This window comes from Atta colombica, unplaced genomic scaffold, assembly GCF_001594045.1.
Source record: "Atta colombica isolate Treedump-2 unplaced genomic scaffold, Acol1.0 scaffold83, whole genome shotgun sequence".
In the NCBI taxonomy this organism is placed as follows: domain Eukaryota; kingdom Metazoa; phylum Arthropoda; class Insecta; order Hymenoptera; family Formicidae; genus Atta; species Atta colombica.
In genome coordinates, this window is record NW_017259576.1 from 565751 (window position 1) to 585648 (window position 19898).

The 19898-nt window shown below is 34.9% G+C and overlaps 1 protein-coding gene across 1 annotated transcript in view; it reads right to left on the reverse strand.

The window, feature by feature from the left end:
• Positions 1 to 19898, reverse strand: part of LOC108692851 (protein patched) — a 50431-nt gene that overhangs the window by 15578 nt on the left and 14955 nt on the right. The window contains exons 2-4 of the mRNA XM_018201355.1: positions 17031 to 17223; positions 936 to 1125; positions 1 to 41 (exon numbers count right to left, since the gene is read on the reverse strand). Coding sequence (XP_018056844.1) covers positions 1 to 41; positions 936 to 1125; positions 17031 to 17223 — 424 coding nt within the window. The remainder of the gene's footprint in view (positions 42 to 935; positions 1126 to 17030; positions 17224 to 19898) is intronic.

Genomic DNA, 19898 nt, shown 5'->3' on the forward strand with positions numbered 1-19898 from the left:
GTATGCTCGGCGCGTAACACAAGTCCTTCAGCTTCCACGTGCTGCAAATGACATTCATGCATTCGTGACTACGAGACTTTGCGTCATTTCATTCTTAAAGTAGAGACAAGATCAATCATGTGAATTAAGCGAGACGTTAATTTATCGACGTGTTTGCGAAAAGCGATATTAACTAATCGCTAAATGACTTCAATACTTGAAACACTTAATAAAATAGAGAGAAAGCAATAGATAAATGATTTAATATCAAGATGAAAATGTAAAGAAAACTTTTTTCTCATTTTTTTTTTGGAGTTTTGCTTCCAAAAGAATTGAAAAATTAAAATTCAAAAGATTAATAATATCTACTATTACTTTAAGTAATTATGTTTTTACATAAATTATTATAAAAAGTATTCGAAGAAATGAGTTATTAAAAAATTTAACAAACTATGTTTAAAAAATACGTATATAATAAGCAATGTACTCGAAATTTTGCTGGACAAGTTATTTATGAAGTATAAAATCGTTTCTATTTTCTTAAATAGAATACATTTATTTATATTTTCATATCACCGACAGATAAAATGAATTCATTGGTCTATAATATACAGCGTTATTAAACGCAAATACAATAAACATTATGTTCAATTCTTAAATTAAATTTTCTCGGAAAAAGAAAACATTTTGATATTAAAGAGTGTTATTTCGCATTCCTAACTTAACTTCTCGCATGTAATCTTCTTTCTCGCGATTTGTATCACCGTTAACGAGTCTCCCAATATAAACGCCACGATCCTTCTTCTCGAGAGGATTAATTATGCCACCGAGCGCGGCCTAGCCTCTCTCTCTCTCTCTCTCTCTCTCTCTAATTAATTCGGCTTTCAAATTAAACACCGGACGTTCCCTTTCCGTATACAAATAAGAAAACGCAGTGAGCGGAGAAAAAGACTCACATATCGAACAGGTGCACTTCTACATTCATCGCAGCTTCCAGCACCGCCAAATGTTCCCTGAGCGCGGCTGGGTGAAGGATATTCGCCCCGGAATGCCTCGGCGTTTGGATGACGAGCTGGTGCGTCGAGGCGGCTGCTTCGCCGAGAACTTCCGATGCATAGGTAAGTTCTTTTTGTAGCCTTCCACCTTCTGCAAAGAGAAGTCAGTGAGTAATTATTCACGAGTTCAGAAATATTTACGCTACGATATCTATAAAGCGAATTTTTAGCAAATTATAATTCTGTAGCTATCTTAAAAAATTGCCTACAATAAAAATCTAAGAAGGAAACTATAATTATTGATATTAATATCGTTTTATTGTCCTCTTATATTTATATAAGAAAATGAGATTTTTATCACTATTTTATACACATATACATATAATACATTTCCACTATTAGTATTAGTATTTTTATTGGAGCATAAATAAAACAAAATATTATTGAAATAACTTTTTTGATCTAGATGATAGATATTATCAATAATTTTTTTATATTACTTTTAAATTCGATCTAAAATAACCTATCATTTTTTCATTATTTTGAAAATATGTGCGATTCATCTTAAAATATTCGACAAATAATTTGCTTACATTGTCGTTTGTAGCGCAAACGATCATTTTTACGTCGAGTTTCCTACTAAACAATACGAAATAAAATTATTTAAATGATGATCGCTCAAACTTGCTGGATTTTACGAGAAGATTAACATGGGAATAGTTGCAAGTTTCAGGTGTTTCTTCAGTGACTTTGTAAGCCTTCCAATGGACGATGTTTGTGATCAGCGCAGTTCCCCGAAGAGAAACATTGGTCGAGACAGTGTTGTAACATATACGGTTCTACACGTCTTTGTACTGACAAAAATTCCTGGCAGTCTACCAATAAAACATTCCCAGAAACTGACATGAAAATAGCGGACCGAAACACGACAAGAGAGGGCGATTCGCAATTTGACTGTCACAGATCATTCCTGCTAATGCTCCTTACCGAGTTATTGTTTTCTTTCTAATGATTACAGACAGCTTTTGCTTAAATATTCTAGCATAAAATCGATACACTGAGAGAAATGTTTGATAAATAAATGTAATTTTGTTAATATGTGAATTATCAAAATTATATTATGCTTTAATTAAAAAATTGTGTTTTTAATTTAAAAAATGTTGTTTTAATCAAAATTTGGTTAGAATAACAAAATTTTAATTAGAACATAATTTTAAAATTAAAACATAAAAAATTTTTTGGTAATTTAGATATCATTAAAATTAACAATGCACGTCAAGAATAAACTGTGGAAAAAAATAAACGGATGAAAGTTTAGAGATTAAAATTGCTTAATTTACTGAAGAGAAAAAAAAGTCTTCGCATGATTTTACAGCCGATATACTACTTTTGATACGTATTTTTATCTTTATCCAATGATTAAGAGAATTAAACGTAATTAACGACAGTTATCATCTAGATCAAAAATTATTTCAAAATAAGAGATAATATAATTTGTACTCTATAATAGAAGTATATGGAAATATAAATATTATAAAACAACGAAAAATCTCAATTTTTTATATAACACGAGTGCATTAAATTAATACTGTTAAAAATCAGTTCAATTTATTTTCGATGCAAAGGGCCCGTCGAAATTCTTCGTTTCTGACAATATAATTCAGAAGTTTTGAGAGAAGGCTTTCGGAGCGAAGAGAATGCTTTGCGGCTTCGACTGAGGGAAACATCCAAGTGTTTTCGTTCAACGTCGCGGTATTACGGTTGTTCTCCATCGTTCTCCGAATAAAAGGAAATCTCTTACAGAAGAAATTTCGGAGCGGATCTTAAAAAGAAGAGAGAGAGAGAGAGAGAGAGAGAGAGAGAGAGAGAGAGAGAAAATGAATGATTTTGTGTCGAAAGTGCGCACACATGTGTGAGCATTTCGCGCGAGAATCCTTCGCTTTTTAGTCATTTGAAGAAGCTAGATATGAAGCTCAAAGTCATCTTTGCGGAGGACAATGCTTGCGATTTAAAGGAGCATACACTGTATATATACGGCGAGCAGTAGTAATGGACAAGGGGCACACGAGGATGATGGCCGTTGTGCGCGCGCGGGGTGTATCCTGGTATCCCACCTAGTCAGATTTCACCGTCAAAAATGCCGACGGCGTATTTGCTCGTTCCGCCACGACGCGGTCGCCGTGGACCACCCGTATAGCTCGCCGCGCGAAAGTGGTTCTCAAACGGCCTCGCCGTTGTAGAAAGAATGATTGCGACGGTGCGAATAAAGAAACGAAAACGAATTATTTCCTACATTTTGTGAGAAAAGAATGACGATGGAATTTTGAGATTAATTACTTAATAACTTAGTAAATAGAAGGAAAGATTTTGTCCACTCGCACGACACCGTGATTTTACAGTTATCCACTACTATCTTTGGAATGTATTTTTTATTCCTATCTGCCAATTCAGGTAATTAAACGCAGTACGAGTGTATTAAATTAACGCGCGCGCTCTTAAAATTTAGTTTAATTTAATTTATTGATTTAAATCCGATTAAAGATAAATTAGGAAAACTTATATCAAATTACAAATTTAAAAAAGTAAAATTCATTCACGTATGTATAAATAAAATAATAAACATTTATAATTATATGTAATTTTATTCGATATAAAATTTTAAAAATTATGAAATACTTTCTTGCCAAAAAAAATAATAAATATGCTGAAAAAAATGAATCTTTTGTTTAATCTGACTAAATCTCTATTTACGAAAATTATTAAATTTATAATAACTTGGTATAAAAGAAATATTCATTTTTCTACAAAACTCTATTCTAAATAGTCTTAGATTTTGGAGCTTTTTAAAGAGAAGTTAAACTTCTTTGAGAAAATTAATTTATATTTTATTAAAGTCAATGATAGTTATTTCAAAAATTGCATAATATTCCATTTTTAACGAGGTGTCTCTTTATTCGACAGGGGAGATGATACACAAAGCAAATAACATAATATGCATTACAATTTCTCTGTGGACATCATCTAATAGTCCGATTATTTTTTTCGATCACTAAGAAATTTGCATGTAATGATGTAATTGCCGCAACGATGACAGCGAGAGCTTATGCATTTGTGAGTCGGCCTGTAGAATGCGGTCGGGTACACTGAGCGTAATAAAGACACTACTCTCTGCTCTACGAAGCAAGAAACGTGGCTTAACGGTGGAAAGCGGAGGAGAGGAAAGGAGTAAAGGAAGAGAGACAAAGAGAGAGAGAGAGAGAGAGAGAGAGAGAGAGAGAGATGGAGAGAGATAGTGAAAAAGGGCAGCACCGCCGATGGAGAAGACGTTAGAGGGGGACTATAGCAGGCAGGGTACACTCGCAAGGGGAAAAGAGGAGAAGAGAAAGAAAGAGAGAGATGAGGAGAGAAGGCACCGGACTTGATTTATCGACGAGGCGTCTCTGTAATTATTTCTCTGTCTCTGTCTCGTCCAACTCTCGGGAGCGAGCTGCTCTCTTGCGCCCCCTCACCCTCCCCCCTCCCCCATCCCTTCTATCTGCACCCTTCCGGCTACCGTGATTGCGGTCGCGCGCGCTCACATCTCTCCGCGCGCATCGGTCCCGCTCGCTCCGGGGCACCCTTGAATGGCCGCGTCGTCTTTCAGCTCTGTCGGCGCGTCTCATTCACCATTCCTCTCCTCTCCCTATTGTTATTTCCGCGAACTTCCCGCGGCATCCCGGAGAACGGGGGTGGATTTGTTCGGGAACGTTACATCCGTTCCGTAACAACGACGACGTCCACAATCTTCCAGTTCTCTTTCGCGGCGTTTCGTGACAGAAATCTTGGGGATCCACGTTCTTCTCTCTCTCTCTCTCTCTCTCTCTCTCTCTCTCTCTCTCTCTCTCTCTCTCTCTCTCTCTCTCTTTGGAAGAGTTCTTTGGAAGAGAGGGTCAAAACGAAGAGTCGGCCGTCGACATTAATGCGATATCGCAGAGCCTTAACGATCGCGTCTTCCAATTATTAAGAGCAAAGAGCTCTATTAAGCCGGGAATATAACGATTTCACTATTCGACCGCTGGAAAGCAATCAATATATCCGATCATGAACTAACGTTTATGTTCAATCTGAGATTCGAAGGTTCTCCAGGAAGAGGAAAACGGCAGAGCCACGCTCGAGTTCCGCCCTTCATCTCCCAGAGAGAGGGAAGCAGGTGCACGTTGATTCCTTTCATTTATATTGCGGAGGATTTTCCGTTCTCATCTAGTCCTTTGCGCTTAAAAGTTAATCAGTTTATAAAAAAAAAAATTAATATCACAGGAATTCGTACCGATGTCAATTCTATCTGTTCCAACTATATTTTCATTTAGAAATTTGCTTATAAAAAAATCTTGTAATACGATTTCGTCGTTCAATTTACTTAAACAGAAAACGAAAATTTTCCGCTATCGTAAGATGATATTATTATTAATACTGATAAATATATTTACATATTATTACTAATATTGATAAATCTTAACCATAAATTTTCAATTATTCATGATTCCTTTTACATTTTAATTCACATATTATTAAAATTACAGTAGCAGACAAACAATCGGTGTGCAGTTTAAACTGGAAATTATAAAAATTCGTACAAAAATATGCTTTGACTAAATATGGCTTTCTTTGCTTACACTATCGCTCAAAAAAATATTTGTCTATCCCAATTTCTATATCATTTTTATACATCTAAATTCCATCCTAATTTTACTGTATTTTTTTAATGTATGTAAAATAAAAAATTTTTATCTATTAAACATTATTAAATTTAACATCTAAAAGAGTAGGAAAGAAAAAATTAAAATTTTTTATTTAATTAAGAAAAAATACCTATTTCAATTATATTGTTAATTAAGGAAGACAGAATAAGAAAATATCTATTTCTGAATAGTAGTATATTTGTGCAGAACATTTTTCGATCAATTTAATATAATCTGAACTATGGTGGAATATAAATTTAGAATATAAGTATTTACTTAGCCTGCAGGATTAGATTTATACCATTGCTGCTAACTAGCAACAACAAAAGTTTCTAATAGAGAACGAAGAATCTTTTTAGATGACGAAAACGTCCCGCTCTACATCATCCTTTGCACTGTTATTATTCAAATATATTTATCCTAGATCGATCAGTAGTCTTCAGAGTTGGATCTATTCATCTCCAGGCGGAGCGCAAGTGCGGACAGCTTTATGGCGTGTGAAAACGTAAGAACCACGTGGCCGCAGCCTCGTTAGGGGTCCTTGTTCCTGCGACACGCCCCGGCTGACTGCGCAACGCGACCGTTCGAATCTTCGAGGAAATGCTTATAGAAATTCCTGCGTGCGAGAAGAGTGTGCCCGCCCGCTTTCCGTGAGATTGATGGGCGGTGGCGTTTCGTTTCCTATACCGAAATTCTGCTGGTGTTCCCCTTCATTCTCTCATCCCCGTCACTGAATAAATTTTGTCGGTCGACAAAAAAGATCGAAACGACTTCCAAATTTAAACCCCGCGAGTAAAATAAGATTTACAGATTTGGAAAAAAATATATTTATGTATATATAGACAAAATATATATATAGACATTATGTATATATAGACATTAATTGAAATGCGACATAAATAATAACAATTTTTTTAAACACAGACATTCGTAAAACAGACTGTGAAATATTATATCCAAAAGAATCTATAATTAATTGTGCTCTCAAAGACTGAAAATTATTTACGACTATGAATTCTTTAAATTAAGGCAACCTCCATTAATCTTGTAAAAAAATGCGAATCATAGAGATATACCTAGGTCTCTGTCTTTCGTTTTCTTCCTAGACCCCTTCCTCTCCCCCCCCCCCTCTCGCGCTCTCAGTCGAGGTCGCGAATCTGTATACGATGAATGAGAATCACTGGGATTGGATGGGGCTCGGTTCCGGTGAATGGTCGCGGTGGGTGGCCCGGTGGGCTCTCTGTACGCCAAGCCAAGCCAAGCCAACCCAGCCAGCCAACCAACCAGCGGTGGGCCTGCGTGCCTGAGCTGAGCCAAGTCTCGGATCTTCTCTCCGGTCTCCAGAGAGTAGAGTCGAGCCGAACCGAGTGGCGAGTCGAGCGAGAACAGCCTCGTCGTCGTCATGGGGCCTCAGTGTTGCCCGGTGTTCGTCCCCTTGCCAAGCCCGATCCCTTCCGCCGCAGTCAGCTCACAGTCGCTCGCTCTCCGTCGCTCTCTCGACACACTCCGTCAGGAATAGTTAGTAAAAGGGGCCACAAGAGAGTTCCTATATCGAGTAGCTGCTCTGCTGCTGGCCCACCCTCTCCCGGGCGCGCACCACGCCACACGCTGCTTCCTTTCTCCATCTCGCGGTTCCTCTCTACTACCCGTCCAGTGCGCATCAATCGCGCACAATCGAGAGAGAGAGAGAGAGAGAGAGAGAGAGAGAGAGAGAGCACACAACATAGTACCGGCTATTCATCTGCGAGCACTTCATAGAGAATTCGACGAATCTTTTAGCGAGAAATCAATGATCTCGGGATATTATTACTTGATTTAGATTTTTTTCAAGTTTGATAAACGCGTCCAATGTACGAAGGAGATAAATCGACTGAAAGGAATCGGTGCTTTCCTAGAAGGTACTAGTCTAGAAATGAATAGAAATGAAAGTAGATTCAAAGCTATAATGATTAACGAAAGATGAAAGTATATATCGCGATAGAGATGAGTTAATATAATTTGTTTCATAGTGCGGCAGCGACTTGATCGCGGTTCTCTAATAGCGGGACGTTATTATCTTATTATGGGGTGGTCCGTGGTTGGTGATACAATAATGCCGCGACGGTAATGATCTGTAAAATTATCATCTCATTTTTCGAATGTCAATGTAAGTAATAAGAAAGGAGTAATAACTATCTTTTCTACAGAATTTCAAAGTTACCGTTTTAAAAATAATTTTTAAAATCAAAAATAAAAACTCGAAGAAAAAGTGCCTACATATTTTCATCATAAGAAAATTACGACGTAACTTTTTTTTATTTTAATCAAAATCAACTTGAATTTTTAATATCTAGAGAAACTTGGAAAATTGAAGATACAGTGATTTTCCATTTCTCTAAAATGAAAAATCGATAAATCGAAAAATTTCTCAAGTTTCATATGAATGAATTTTTTTTTATTCAGAAATTGCTGGAATTTTCTCGAAAAATATTTTAGCATTCAAAACAATTTTAACAAAACTATGACGAATCTTAATTTTATTGAAAAATTAACAAAATTTTAATGATGAGTCAATTAAATGCCAGAGAGTTTCAAAAACATTATTAAAATTTGTGATAAATCTTATAAGACATTCATTAAATATCTGATCAGATAAAAGAGAGATAAAAATTTGATAAATTACTTAAATTAGTTTTCTCTTACAATCAAACATACGTTTCTTTTTACTCAACAAGAAATAAGTAGAACACATTAAGCAGAAACAAATTCTTTGTCAAAATTAGATACTTTGCAGCAAATAACAACATTATATAAAAAAAGAAAATATATCCTGTCATAAAAAAAATTATATATTTAAACATATAAAATTCAATTTATCATTTATCTTAATAGAGAAAATATAATTTGTCGAGTTAAAAGAAATGTCTCCGCCTTTCCCGCTGATTCATGAAACTCGGAATTCGGGGAACTATATCATCAGGAACTATAAAAGTGGCTCGATCAATCTGACGTACTTGGAACAGCCTGTACAGGGCCAAGGAAGCCGCCTTGTCGTGTTAGTGCGACAAGGACGGACGGAGGACGAAAGCACGACCGTACACGAGGGCCGGCCTGAGTGCTTACATCTTCATTAGGCCTCCATGCCTTCCAGTGGGCGAGAGCGAGGAGAAAGAAAGAGGGAGAGAGACAGACTCTCGCTGAGCGAGAATGAAAGAGATGGAGAGCAAGAGAGAAATGAAGACAGAAAGAAAGAGAGAGAAAGAAATCGAGAGGAGAAGCCGAGAGGAAGAAAAAGGGCACGATACGAAAGACGAGAGGAGGACGGAGCGAGAAAGGCCGGTAAGAGTGAGCTAGAAGATCGTCGTCCAAAGACCCACCAGGAATCTGTTGTTGTTGCACCGACGGACGGACGAACGGACGGACGGCCGCATAAACAGAGGATCTCATCTTCTGTTTACTCGCCGTGCATTGTGCACGCGTGCGAACGCACGCGGTGGACCGCTATACGAGCGCGACGATATCGGCTATCGCCGCGTGGAGGACAGCATCGGCGCTTGCCGATCAACTCGGGATCGCGATCGTGTGAGATCGCGGCGCGTGAGATGCAAAAGCATTTTTATTTCTCTGATGCCCATTTTTACCAATGCAAATGTAGTTAACTTTTAAGTAGGTCACTAACAGCACTCTACGCATAATTATCTTAAAATTCCTGTTCTGGAAAAGAGAACTGTAAAGAATTGCTCAGAAATCTTAAAATTCATTTTTATTGTTCTATTTCAAGAATATAAATAAAGTTGAATTCTATATGAATGAAAAAATATGATCATATAAATAAAATTTATTTTTTTTTAAATGTTCTACTCTCCACTTTACTTTATTTAAAGGCTAATTTTAATCTTGATTAATTCTTCATCTTTTTCTAGTTTTAAGAATTAGAAAAAGATGAAGAATAAAACTTATTCTACAATTAAGAGAATAATTATGAGAATATTCAATTATGATTATTAATCAATGCTTACACAATTGTAGAGCTTAAGTTGAACCGAGGTTAAAGTTAATCTATTTCTGTGGTAGAAACGAGCAAAACATATTGAGAAAAAATTCTTAGTTTAATTGAAATTCTAATTGAAAATGAACGAATCAGAATTTTTTGGTTAAATTCACTAAATTAGAATTTCAGGTACGAGATAACTAAAATTCTGATTAATATACTTAAACTTTTTCGGTTCATTCATTTTTAACTGAGACATTTTTCTCAGTGCAGGCGGAAATCGCTGCTCGAAACGAATCGAACGTATAGTTGCGCGGAAGAGAAACTAATCGGCTTTTTAACCGGTTGGATCTTTTAATTCTTGTTGCTAATTAAATGTTGAACATGGCGGATTTTATGTAATGATTTTATTAGAAAACAACTTGTATATCAGAAAGCAACGGCTTTGTTTTTTCGGTTCAACATCGCTAAAAAATTTTATATCTCACATTCATTTAGAACGAGATTTGAGATGAAAATAATTTTGGTGCAATATCATACGGAACACCCTGTACTTCTCAGCATATCAATATGCAAATATTTCTGTTCAGACGACAAGCTCCGCTTGCATATAATTTCTTTATAAGTTTTAATTCTGGATTAAGTCATATTTTAAACTGCTCGGATGAAACCAGCTAGCCGAGTGTTATCCTAGCTCTCATTTCGACTTCGCATCCTGTAGTTAATAGCAGTAAATGCAAATTACAATCTAATAAGCCATGTTATAAGCGTTAAGTTGTAATTTACAAGCCCTCTTCCCCCTTTCTGCATTAAGAAAACTTGAAGTCTATACATTAAAATCTATACATTAAAAACGAGCAAATAAGATATTTATACTAAAAGAAAACTCTGTAATAAATAGTTTATTAAATCCAGACTTTTGAAATAAATTAATATATGTAAAATATATAGCTAAAAATACGAACAAAAAGGAACAAAAACTTTTAAGTAACAGAAATTTTTAATTTTAATATCTATGAAAGAGAAAATCAAATTTTAATAATAATTTCTTCAAAAAACTAAGCTTGAATCTTTTCATTTTCTTTTTCCAATTTAATTTCCAGTTTAAGATATAGTAAATATTTGCTTCAAAAATATATCGTTCACTTGCTACAATAACGACTCAAAAATTAAAAAAAAAATGAATTTGAATGTTTAAAAATTATACATAAAAATTATAACATTAATTTTGAAAGGCAATTTTGATGTACTATTTGTAGTGAAATAAAATTGTTCTTTTTTCTTTCCGTTCTTTTTCTGTAAATAACTTCAAAATTATAATTTTTGAGTCATTATTATAAGCAAATGAGCAATATAACGAGTTTCTTATGTATGTTTCTTACGACGATTCCAGAAAACTATCTTTCTTGAAGCATCTTGTATACATTGTTGGCTCTCCTACTCGAGGTAGATGTAAAATAAGTTATTCTTCGTCTTTTTCCACCGTACTGTGTTCTCTCGTTTCCCTGTGAATGCTAAACGCTTCCCGTTACACATACACACATAATCGTTCGGCATAGAAAAAGAAGAGAGCAGATATTGGCGCGTGTGCCATTCACGTTTTGGTTTAACCTTCCGGCAATCACGATAATCACGTCTGTTTTCGAAATGCACGAATTCTACAATTTAATAAAAAAAAAAACCAAGCATTTTCTTTCTCTTTCTCAAGGAAAGGCACTGATTCGATATTTAACTTAATAATAAATGTAAACGATTACGATCGAAATACACATTTCATGTAGCTCAACATTTATTTCTTCAATTTTTATCTTTTATTACTTTATCTTTTATCAATAAAAACACAGTTTAATTCGATTAAAAGTACCAAAATTAAAAAATATATTTGATTAAAAAGTAGCTTTCTTATGTGTATTTCTTTTTTCTTTCTGTCATATTATGTTGTAAACAAATGTTCTTATTTTATCGATCTTTCTCCTTTACAGTCTTTATTGATATAATTCCAGAGTTGATATTGTGTTTTTCGCTATACGATTGGTAACGCACACCGTGCCAGTTTTCTCGCATCGAAAATAGCGCAACGAATTCGGAACGAAAGAAAATGCGACGGTTGTAGGTACAGGCGCAGGTGATTGAAAGCCGATACTCTCCGTGCTTGCAGACGCAATTGCATGCACCGATCATTGCTCAATTCCCTTAGGCGTCAGACAGTATCGGCGCCGAAATTTTTTGTCTGTCCAACAACCGTTGTTATGGCTACGAATTCTTTCTCCGTATCTTATCATTCATTATCAAGAAAATGCATTTTCCTAACAATAAAAACTATGTTTAATGTTGAAATTATGATGTTGATTTACTGCGTTTACTTTAGAACACCGAAATATTAGTGCAATTAAAATTTGGATAATATTGTGGCAAAAGTTACAATATTCTGATTTCCGCTGTAATATTATATTTGAATTTTATCAAAAATTAACGCGAGACAGTGTTTCTGCCCAGCATTTAAGTAAATTGGTGTTACTAATGTCTATTTCTATCAAAGAGATTTTAACTATTTCTGTTCATCTTTTTAGCTTCTTCGAAGAATAAGAAAATCTTATCTTTTTTCAGAATTAAAAAAAAAAGATAAAATTTAGAATAAGTTTAGGTAGATAAAAAAAACAAGATAAAGAAACATAGATACAAGATAGAAGAAGAATAGAATTAAAGTAAATTAGAAACAAATGTTTTCAATCAAAAAAGGTGAGAGTTAGAAAAAGATGAAAACTAAAAAATGAATTATTTTGCATGTCAACCTGATTCTATAGTCACCGGTATTCATGGTTCTTATATTAAATTCTTATATTAGACTTAAGAAAACTCTTAAGATGTCACGAACCAATCAGAAGTCATATTAACATATTAAAACGAGACATATTAATTTCTCAAAATTTTATGTTATTATATATAAACTTAAATTAGCTGAATTTTAGTAAATTCCACTTCAATACTCGTATATTAATACTTTTACCTAGTAACGCCGGGTAATATCTGCGATATTAAGAAAAAATGTATTCAAACACATCGCAACGCGGAGCTGGTGATTGTTTGGATTATTTATTGATAAAGATACTGGCAGAAAAATAAAAGAAGAGTTATGCGATATCGGCGTGCGACAGGGAAGGTCGAAAGACAGTAAAGGGATATAACACCTCCAGCAGAGACAGGTCGACGCTATGAGATGATCGACTTGCGTAAAGATGTGCGTGTGTATACGACGCGCGTGTATCAGTACCGGATATCCGTGAGGTGACTTGTGTCGTATTCAGTCGGAATATGCGGGCGCAGTCTTTTTAGAAGGGCCGATCAAACACGAATGCGCGTCCGGTGGACGACGACAATTGGCCCTTCGTGAAACTAAAATATAATTCAGAAAGTCTACTTTTTTCTTCTTAAACAAAAAAAAATAATCATCAAATTCAAGTGATAAACTTATTAGGAGGATCAGCTTTTCTAATTGAAAATGTTATCCTCGACACAATTCAAACGTATCCAGCATATCCTTGAAATGTTTGGTCATTTATTGCGTTACAAGAAAATGTATTTTAATTTTTGAGACGGCTGATTTTTATATATATAAATAACGAGTAAATTACATAGATTAAAACTTAACACAGTGTTATATAAATAATTGCATAATGAGCAATTCCGCGCAAGTCGCGTAACAGAAGTGCATAATAACATGTCACACAATATTAATAACAATATAAATTTCTTGAAGGTAATAAACGTTTAAGCCACACAATCGTGCAAATGGTACAAAAAGAAAAAAAGAACGAAGCGAGCCTCGAGCCAGATCGCAAATCCAACGTTCTGCGCCTCCTTTAACGATCCTTATAAATCCTTAACAGCGGCGTGTTTATCGTCATGACTGCCGACGGCGATCGGGTAGTGACTTTCGTAGTTGCAGGAATCGATCGGGCGCATACCAATCGCTGAACGGTCGTGAAAGGTGAAAACAATGGTTCGAATATTTTACGCGAAGCGTGTTTCCGAGAAGTCACATTCCATCAGAAAAATTTCGACGTATTAAATCGCGATATCCGTTATTATTCAAAATAAGATCCTTTAATTAGTGATTTTGCTAAAATATTTAAAGCTAAATACAAATCTGGAAATAATTTTGGATTAAAATAATTATGTAAGCTCAAACTGCTAGAATGTTGCTAGAATGTTAAAACTAATGTTTACAACATTGTTTGATGAGTTTCCTGTGTGTAATTATTTTGATCCAACAAAATTATTTTCAGATCTATGTCTACATAGAGAAAAATATTTTGATTGGATCTTTTTGTTATTTAATCAGAACATTTTTCTCAATGTACTTAAATTTTCAGATACTTCATCAAAATCATTCTTTTCGTATAAGAAAATCAATTTTGATGATATTTGCGATTTACTTGTTTCACATCGTCTTAGTAAGTCTTCAAAAAAGTTTACTCGCATGAATTTGCGTGAATTTTTAAAGTCAAATCCAAAAGAGATGATTATGTATAAAATCAAATATGCAATCAATATTATCGTAAGTTATCATGAAAATTATCAACGAAAATTTCTGTCTGTAGACGTTCAATTTTCGCAGAATTTCGTATGTATTCTCGATCAATTTACGATACAATTTTCGTCGTACCGTTATTATTATGGGGAAGACAAACGACGAGAATAACACTTGTCCTCGGTGTGAAGTTTCACGGGGTCAAGTGTCACGAAAGGTCCGCTCGGATGGATTAGTCTTCGACGACGCGATCTAGGAGGTCCACTGTATCTTCCATCCGATCGAAAACCAGGACACGACTCGCCGTTTCTTCGTGCTAAGTCGAGCGCGTCGAAAGAATCTCTATACAGTTACTCGTGACATCGACGAGGCACTTCTCTCTAGCCCCAACGAAAGGAATGTCCATTCGCCCTGTCGACTCGTCTTCCGTCACTCTACGCAACGCAAAATTCGTGACAAAAGATATTCATTTCACATACAAGAGATACTTGATATCGAGAAATATCAGAATTTTGATTTCAGAATATACGTAGATACAATAATCTGCATAATACCATATTTTTAATGATATCTAAAGCTTATATGGCAATATAATTATTCAAAATTTTAACTTTTTCTTGACATCTTATTTACAGATATAATAATACATGAGAAATTAAAATTAAATAAATCCTCAATAAAATGTAATATAAAATTGTATCCACAATTACACTATTTTTATTTATCTGCATTGTATGATCTCATATTTCAACCGAATATGACGCATAATTAGAGTTATTATACATAAATCACAAAAAGAGTATGTTAAAGAATATATTCAAAAAAGAGAGATTATGCTCTGGGAACAGAAGGAGTTATAATTTATTATGCGTTAAATGTAGATATTTAATAAAAATTTTTAGAATATTGACTATTCTCATTAACAATTTTATAAATTTTACTTAATAATAGAAAATTTCACTACCTTAAAAAGAGTCCATATACTTTTAATCCCTTCAGATCTGATTGTAATGAAAACCATGTTAAAAATTTTTTTTAATTCAATTCAAGGGTACATTAACAATTAATTAACAATATTAAAAAATTATTTTTTTTTATTTTGGACTATTTTTCCATGTAAATTATTATGTATATCTGGTCTCAGATGATATCGATAGAATTAAATAATTTCAAAAAATAATATGTCTTCAAATTTAATACATTACAATGTACACTGTAGGATCTGAATTCTGAAGAGATTAAAAAATATGGCAATTCTATGCGCGACATAAGTTATCTCATGAATATCTAGTATCGATACTATCTTTCGTTTGTTAACATTTACAAAGAATCAAGCAACAAGAGAGCAAACATATAATATACAGAATGTTGATACACTCGAACAGATTTTATTGTCAGTCTAATGAACTTAGGTCAGTCTAATGAACTCACGCTCTAGTAATACAGCTAACAACTCTACTATGCTTTCGCTATACAAACGTGGAATAAAAGTAAAAACATTCGCCTCTGCGAAACGTTTGACTTTTCCTCACTGATTCTCATTCTCGCGCCGATATGTATATAACACATGTATATAAGTTAGTAACATGTATTTGAATTAACGTTCAGACTAGAAGTAAATATAGAGCGGCCACCCAACGTGTGTGCAATTAATGTAACCTATATGGTGGGGAAGATTCCGCTCAAATCGTTTCTCTCTTTTTGCTCGCGTTGTGAGTGCATCCTCCTTTTTCCATCTCGCGGAGATTTATCCATATTTCTTGTTTCGTTCTATCCATTTTCCATTCGCCGCAGTAAAAACTTACGTCACACTTCTACCATAAAATCGACTTTGTTCGGGAATAATTAAATCGATGCTTTTACGATGATTTTGTCATATATACTTAATTAATTCTCTCTGCTGTTACATCTTGCAACGCGTTTTAGAGAAATTTTATAATCGATTCAATTTAATGTAATAAATAAAGTGGATTTCAATATTTTTGATTAGATAATTTTTTAGAAAATATTATGATTGATTTTTATTTTAAAACACAATAAATTTAAAAATATACACTGAAAATTAATTTTTAATAAATATTTATTTAAATAGTTTTAAATAAATATTTACTAAATATAAATATATATTTATCTGATATGAAAACGATTAATTTGATTTAACTATTTGATTTAATTTTTTTATGAAGTAAATATTTATTTACTGCAAGTAAATGTTCAATTAGTACTATTTAAAGAAATATACAGGTTGTAAAATAAATTTAATAGATACTATCAACAGAAAAACTGCAAGAGATGAAAATTGTTTATTTTCTTCTCATAACTCTACGAATTTCTTCAGAATTTTGAATCAATTTTTTACTGCATTTTCTCATTTATCAACATGAGAAAATACGGTATTAAAAAATTTGTTTAGTAAAAAATCATTAAAGACCAATTTTCAGCAACTTTTAATAATTAATATCTTGTTAACTATTGCGAAAATTCCAAAATGGTAGAGGACTTTCCATCTCAATTTAGTCCGCTCTACATATCCATGAACTCCATCAGAATAATTATCATTCTATACATTAAGATTTAATAAATTTTTTCAGTGTACAAAAGATAAAACACATACTTTATTTCTTCCTATATTTCTTCATTTGGATTTTTTTTATCTTTCTCTAGATCTATATATTTCTTTTTCCTGCATTTACGACTTTTATCTTCACAATGGAACGTATAGTATTTTTATTGTAAATATATTACATTATGTTCATCAATAAAGGCGAGAGAAGAACAAAAAAATTGTATCCACAAAAGAAATAAAAGAATGTAAAGTATGCATGACAATCACTTACCTTGCACCCACAGCTGCTCGACCTTGCTGTTGACTTGCGCGGACTTGAGAGCGACGCAGAGGATCGCCAGTGCGAGGACGGCCACGAAGAGCACCTTTCCGGCATGCCTCTGAAGAAAGTAGCCCAACTGGCTCAGCTGATCTTGCAGTCGCGCCCTGAACCACACCGCTGATCTCTGACCATCAGCCTTTCCCTGGAAAGAAGATCGAAAATTCGTGAAGTCATTGCGTAATTACATGTATGATTCAAAAAAATTTCGCGATGCACAAATTAACTCTGTTCCACATTCACTCGAGAGATTTCTCAACGTACGATTTCTCAATGGTTCTTCTTGCTCTTCATGAAACAAATCGATAGAATTATATACACTGCGTAAATGAAAATATATATTTCTTAACTGTCCAGCGCTGATAGTGGATCTGTTGGATCCAGTCAATTATCTTTGTCAAAAATGTCAAACAATTCTCTTGTTGCAAATTTCATTATTATAAAATATGGAGAAATTTTATTAAAACATTTTATAATATTCGTTCTTTTTACGTTATAAATTATGACACTTTCCTTAAAATTAATTAACAAATTATCTATTAATAAAAAATAAATTAAATTGATCTTACAGACCTAATGACTGTTATATAGATTCTAAGCTCCGGAGGGTAAAATATTGCAGAGAAATTTGATCGCCGAGTGAACATACTTTCGACACTATCATGTGTCGCGTTTTCGCTCAGATTGGTATAATAATATCATCGAATAATTCCATCACAGAGCTTTTTCTTCGAACCGGCTCAAATATCTCTGAAATAGAGGGAGCGCATTACAATAAATCTCTATCGAGATGTTCTACGAATCGTTGCCGATTTTGGGATGACTTATATTCCAGAATTCCGCGGGCATTACGCGGGATAAGAACGGATGCAGCCGGTTTCCGGGAAAAATCGGTGAATGCACTCATCGCCGAGAGTGAGAATGAAGGGAGAGAAGAGGCAGGGGAGGCATATACGTTGGGGCCTTTAAATTTGACGCTTTATAGAATGACAAGCGATGGAAATGAGAAAAAGCGAGAGTGAGACAGAGAAGGTCAGTGAAGAAGGAACGTGGATGGGGAGGGGTGGAGAGGGTGAAGATGGCGGTTCGGGCTTTTAGAGCGAGGTTACGGCTGCTTAAACGAAATTGAGAAAAAGAGAGAGAGAGAGAGAGAGAAAGAGAGAGAAAATACAGAGAAAGAAAAGAAAAGATACAAAGAGAGGGGTAATTGTACAAGGAGAGGCAGAGTTTTACGGGGAGGAGAGGAAAGAAGGAAAGCCACGCTTGCAACATTGCAAACGGCAACGTTGCACACTAGTAGTCTCTGACAATATGTACCGTGGACCACCCGCAACAATGCCTATCTTTCGAGTCGAGACGAAAAGAAAAGAATGCCTAATTCAGAACGAGACGAGGAAAGAGAGAAAGAGAAGGAGAGAGAGAGAGAGAGATAGAGGTCAAAATCTAGCCATCACCCTCTCGTTCGATGCCTAAACAAACAAACACGGGGCTCGATTTGTGACAAACAAGTATTTACCTATAATAGGTAGTTGACCCAGAGGTTAGAGTTTTACTACACGCACCAGCGCCAACGATTCTATTGCGTGAGCAGTTAAGTAATCGCACTTTTTCATGAAATAATTAAAAAAAAAAAAGATCTGATTATGCAAGCTCTCCCAGTAAACGTTACATAGCTGCTTGATGTCCATTTTAATGTAGAGATTAATTATAATCTCGATTTAATTTACTTTTTATCCTCTTCTAATTCTTAAAATTAGAAAAAGAAAGTAAGTTAAGATTAAAGTTAATCTGCATTTGTAGAAACGAGCCTGAAACCCGGCCGAGAGAATGCGCAGTGTCGATATAAAGATATAAAAGCCGTGATAGCTATAAAAATTATGAGTGGCCGTGTATATCGGAAGAGAGCAAAAGGATCTATAATGCCGCCCTTTTGCACCGCGAGTACAGTTATGTTTTAAGAGAGTAATAGGCTCCCGCACATAGAACGCGGCAACGAGTTGCCGCATGGCGGAAGTTGGCGCGATAGCCAAGCAACGTGCTCGGAAGTAATAGATATATAATTTCCACTGCGCGACAAAAGTTGAACTCAATCCAACTTTTGCCGCGCGGTGGAGGTAATATTACATCATTTCTACAAGTTTTGCATGGTGAGGTCGACTTAAGAATAGAATTATTATGCGATTTGTAACTTGCTGCGTTTGTGTGCATTAAGTCTAGTCTACAATATGCTCTTTGTTTCCTGTTTCTTGTTTTTTACTTTTTACGCTTAAAGCTCCTTTGTAACCGTTTTATTGACAATTGTATTTCTTGCTATGTATTTCTTGTTTCTTTCGAAGTTCGTTAACTCTCAGGTTCATTAAAATAAAAAACCGAATAAAAAGCAAAAAGACAAGATGTAAAAAATAGCAAAAATAGCAAAAAAAAACTGGAAACAAAAAGCGCATTGTAGAATAGGCTTAATGCGCTCGCGCGCAGCTGACAAACGAAAATATGGATTGCGCGCGGGCACGTATCTCGGGGCGGTAGCCGCGTCCGGGTATCGGATAGCAGGTTTTCCAGCCAATTAACTCTCGTGGCGCGGGCCCGTGACTCGACACAAGCGAGAGGAAGGAGGGGGAGCGAGAGGGAGAGAGGGACCCGAGTAATTCTAGACAATCCGCGTCCGCCACATGGTGTGGCTTCATTGGGCTTCACCGCGCTACGCATCCAATACGAGTTTCCGCGTGACTTTTGGTCCCGCGTTTTCCTCGGAAAAATGTACAGTCGGCGAAATCGCATCGCGATACCTCAGTACTTAGAGTATCAATATATATATATATA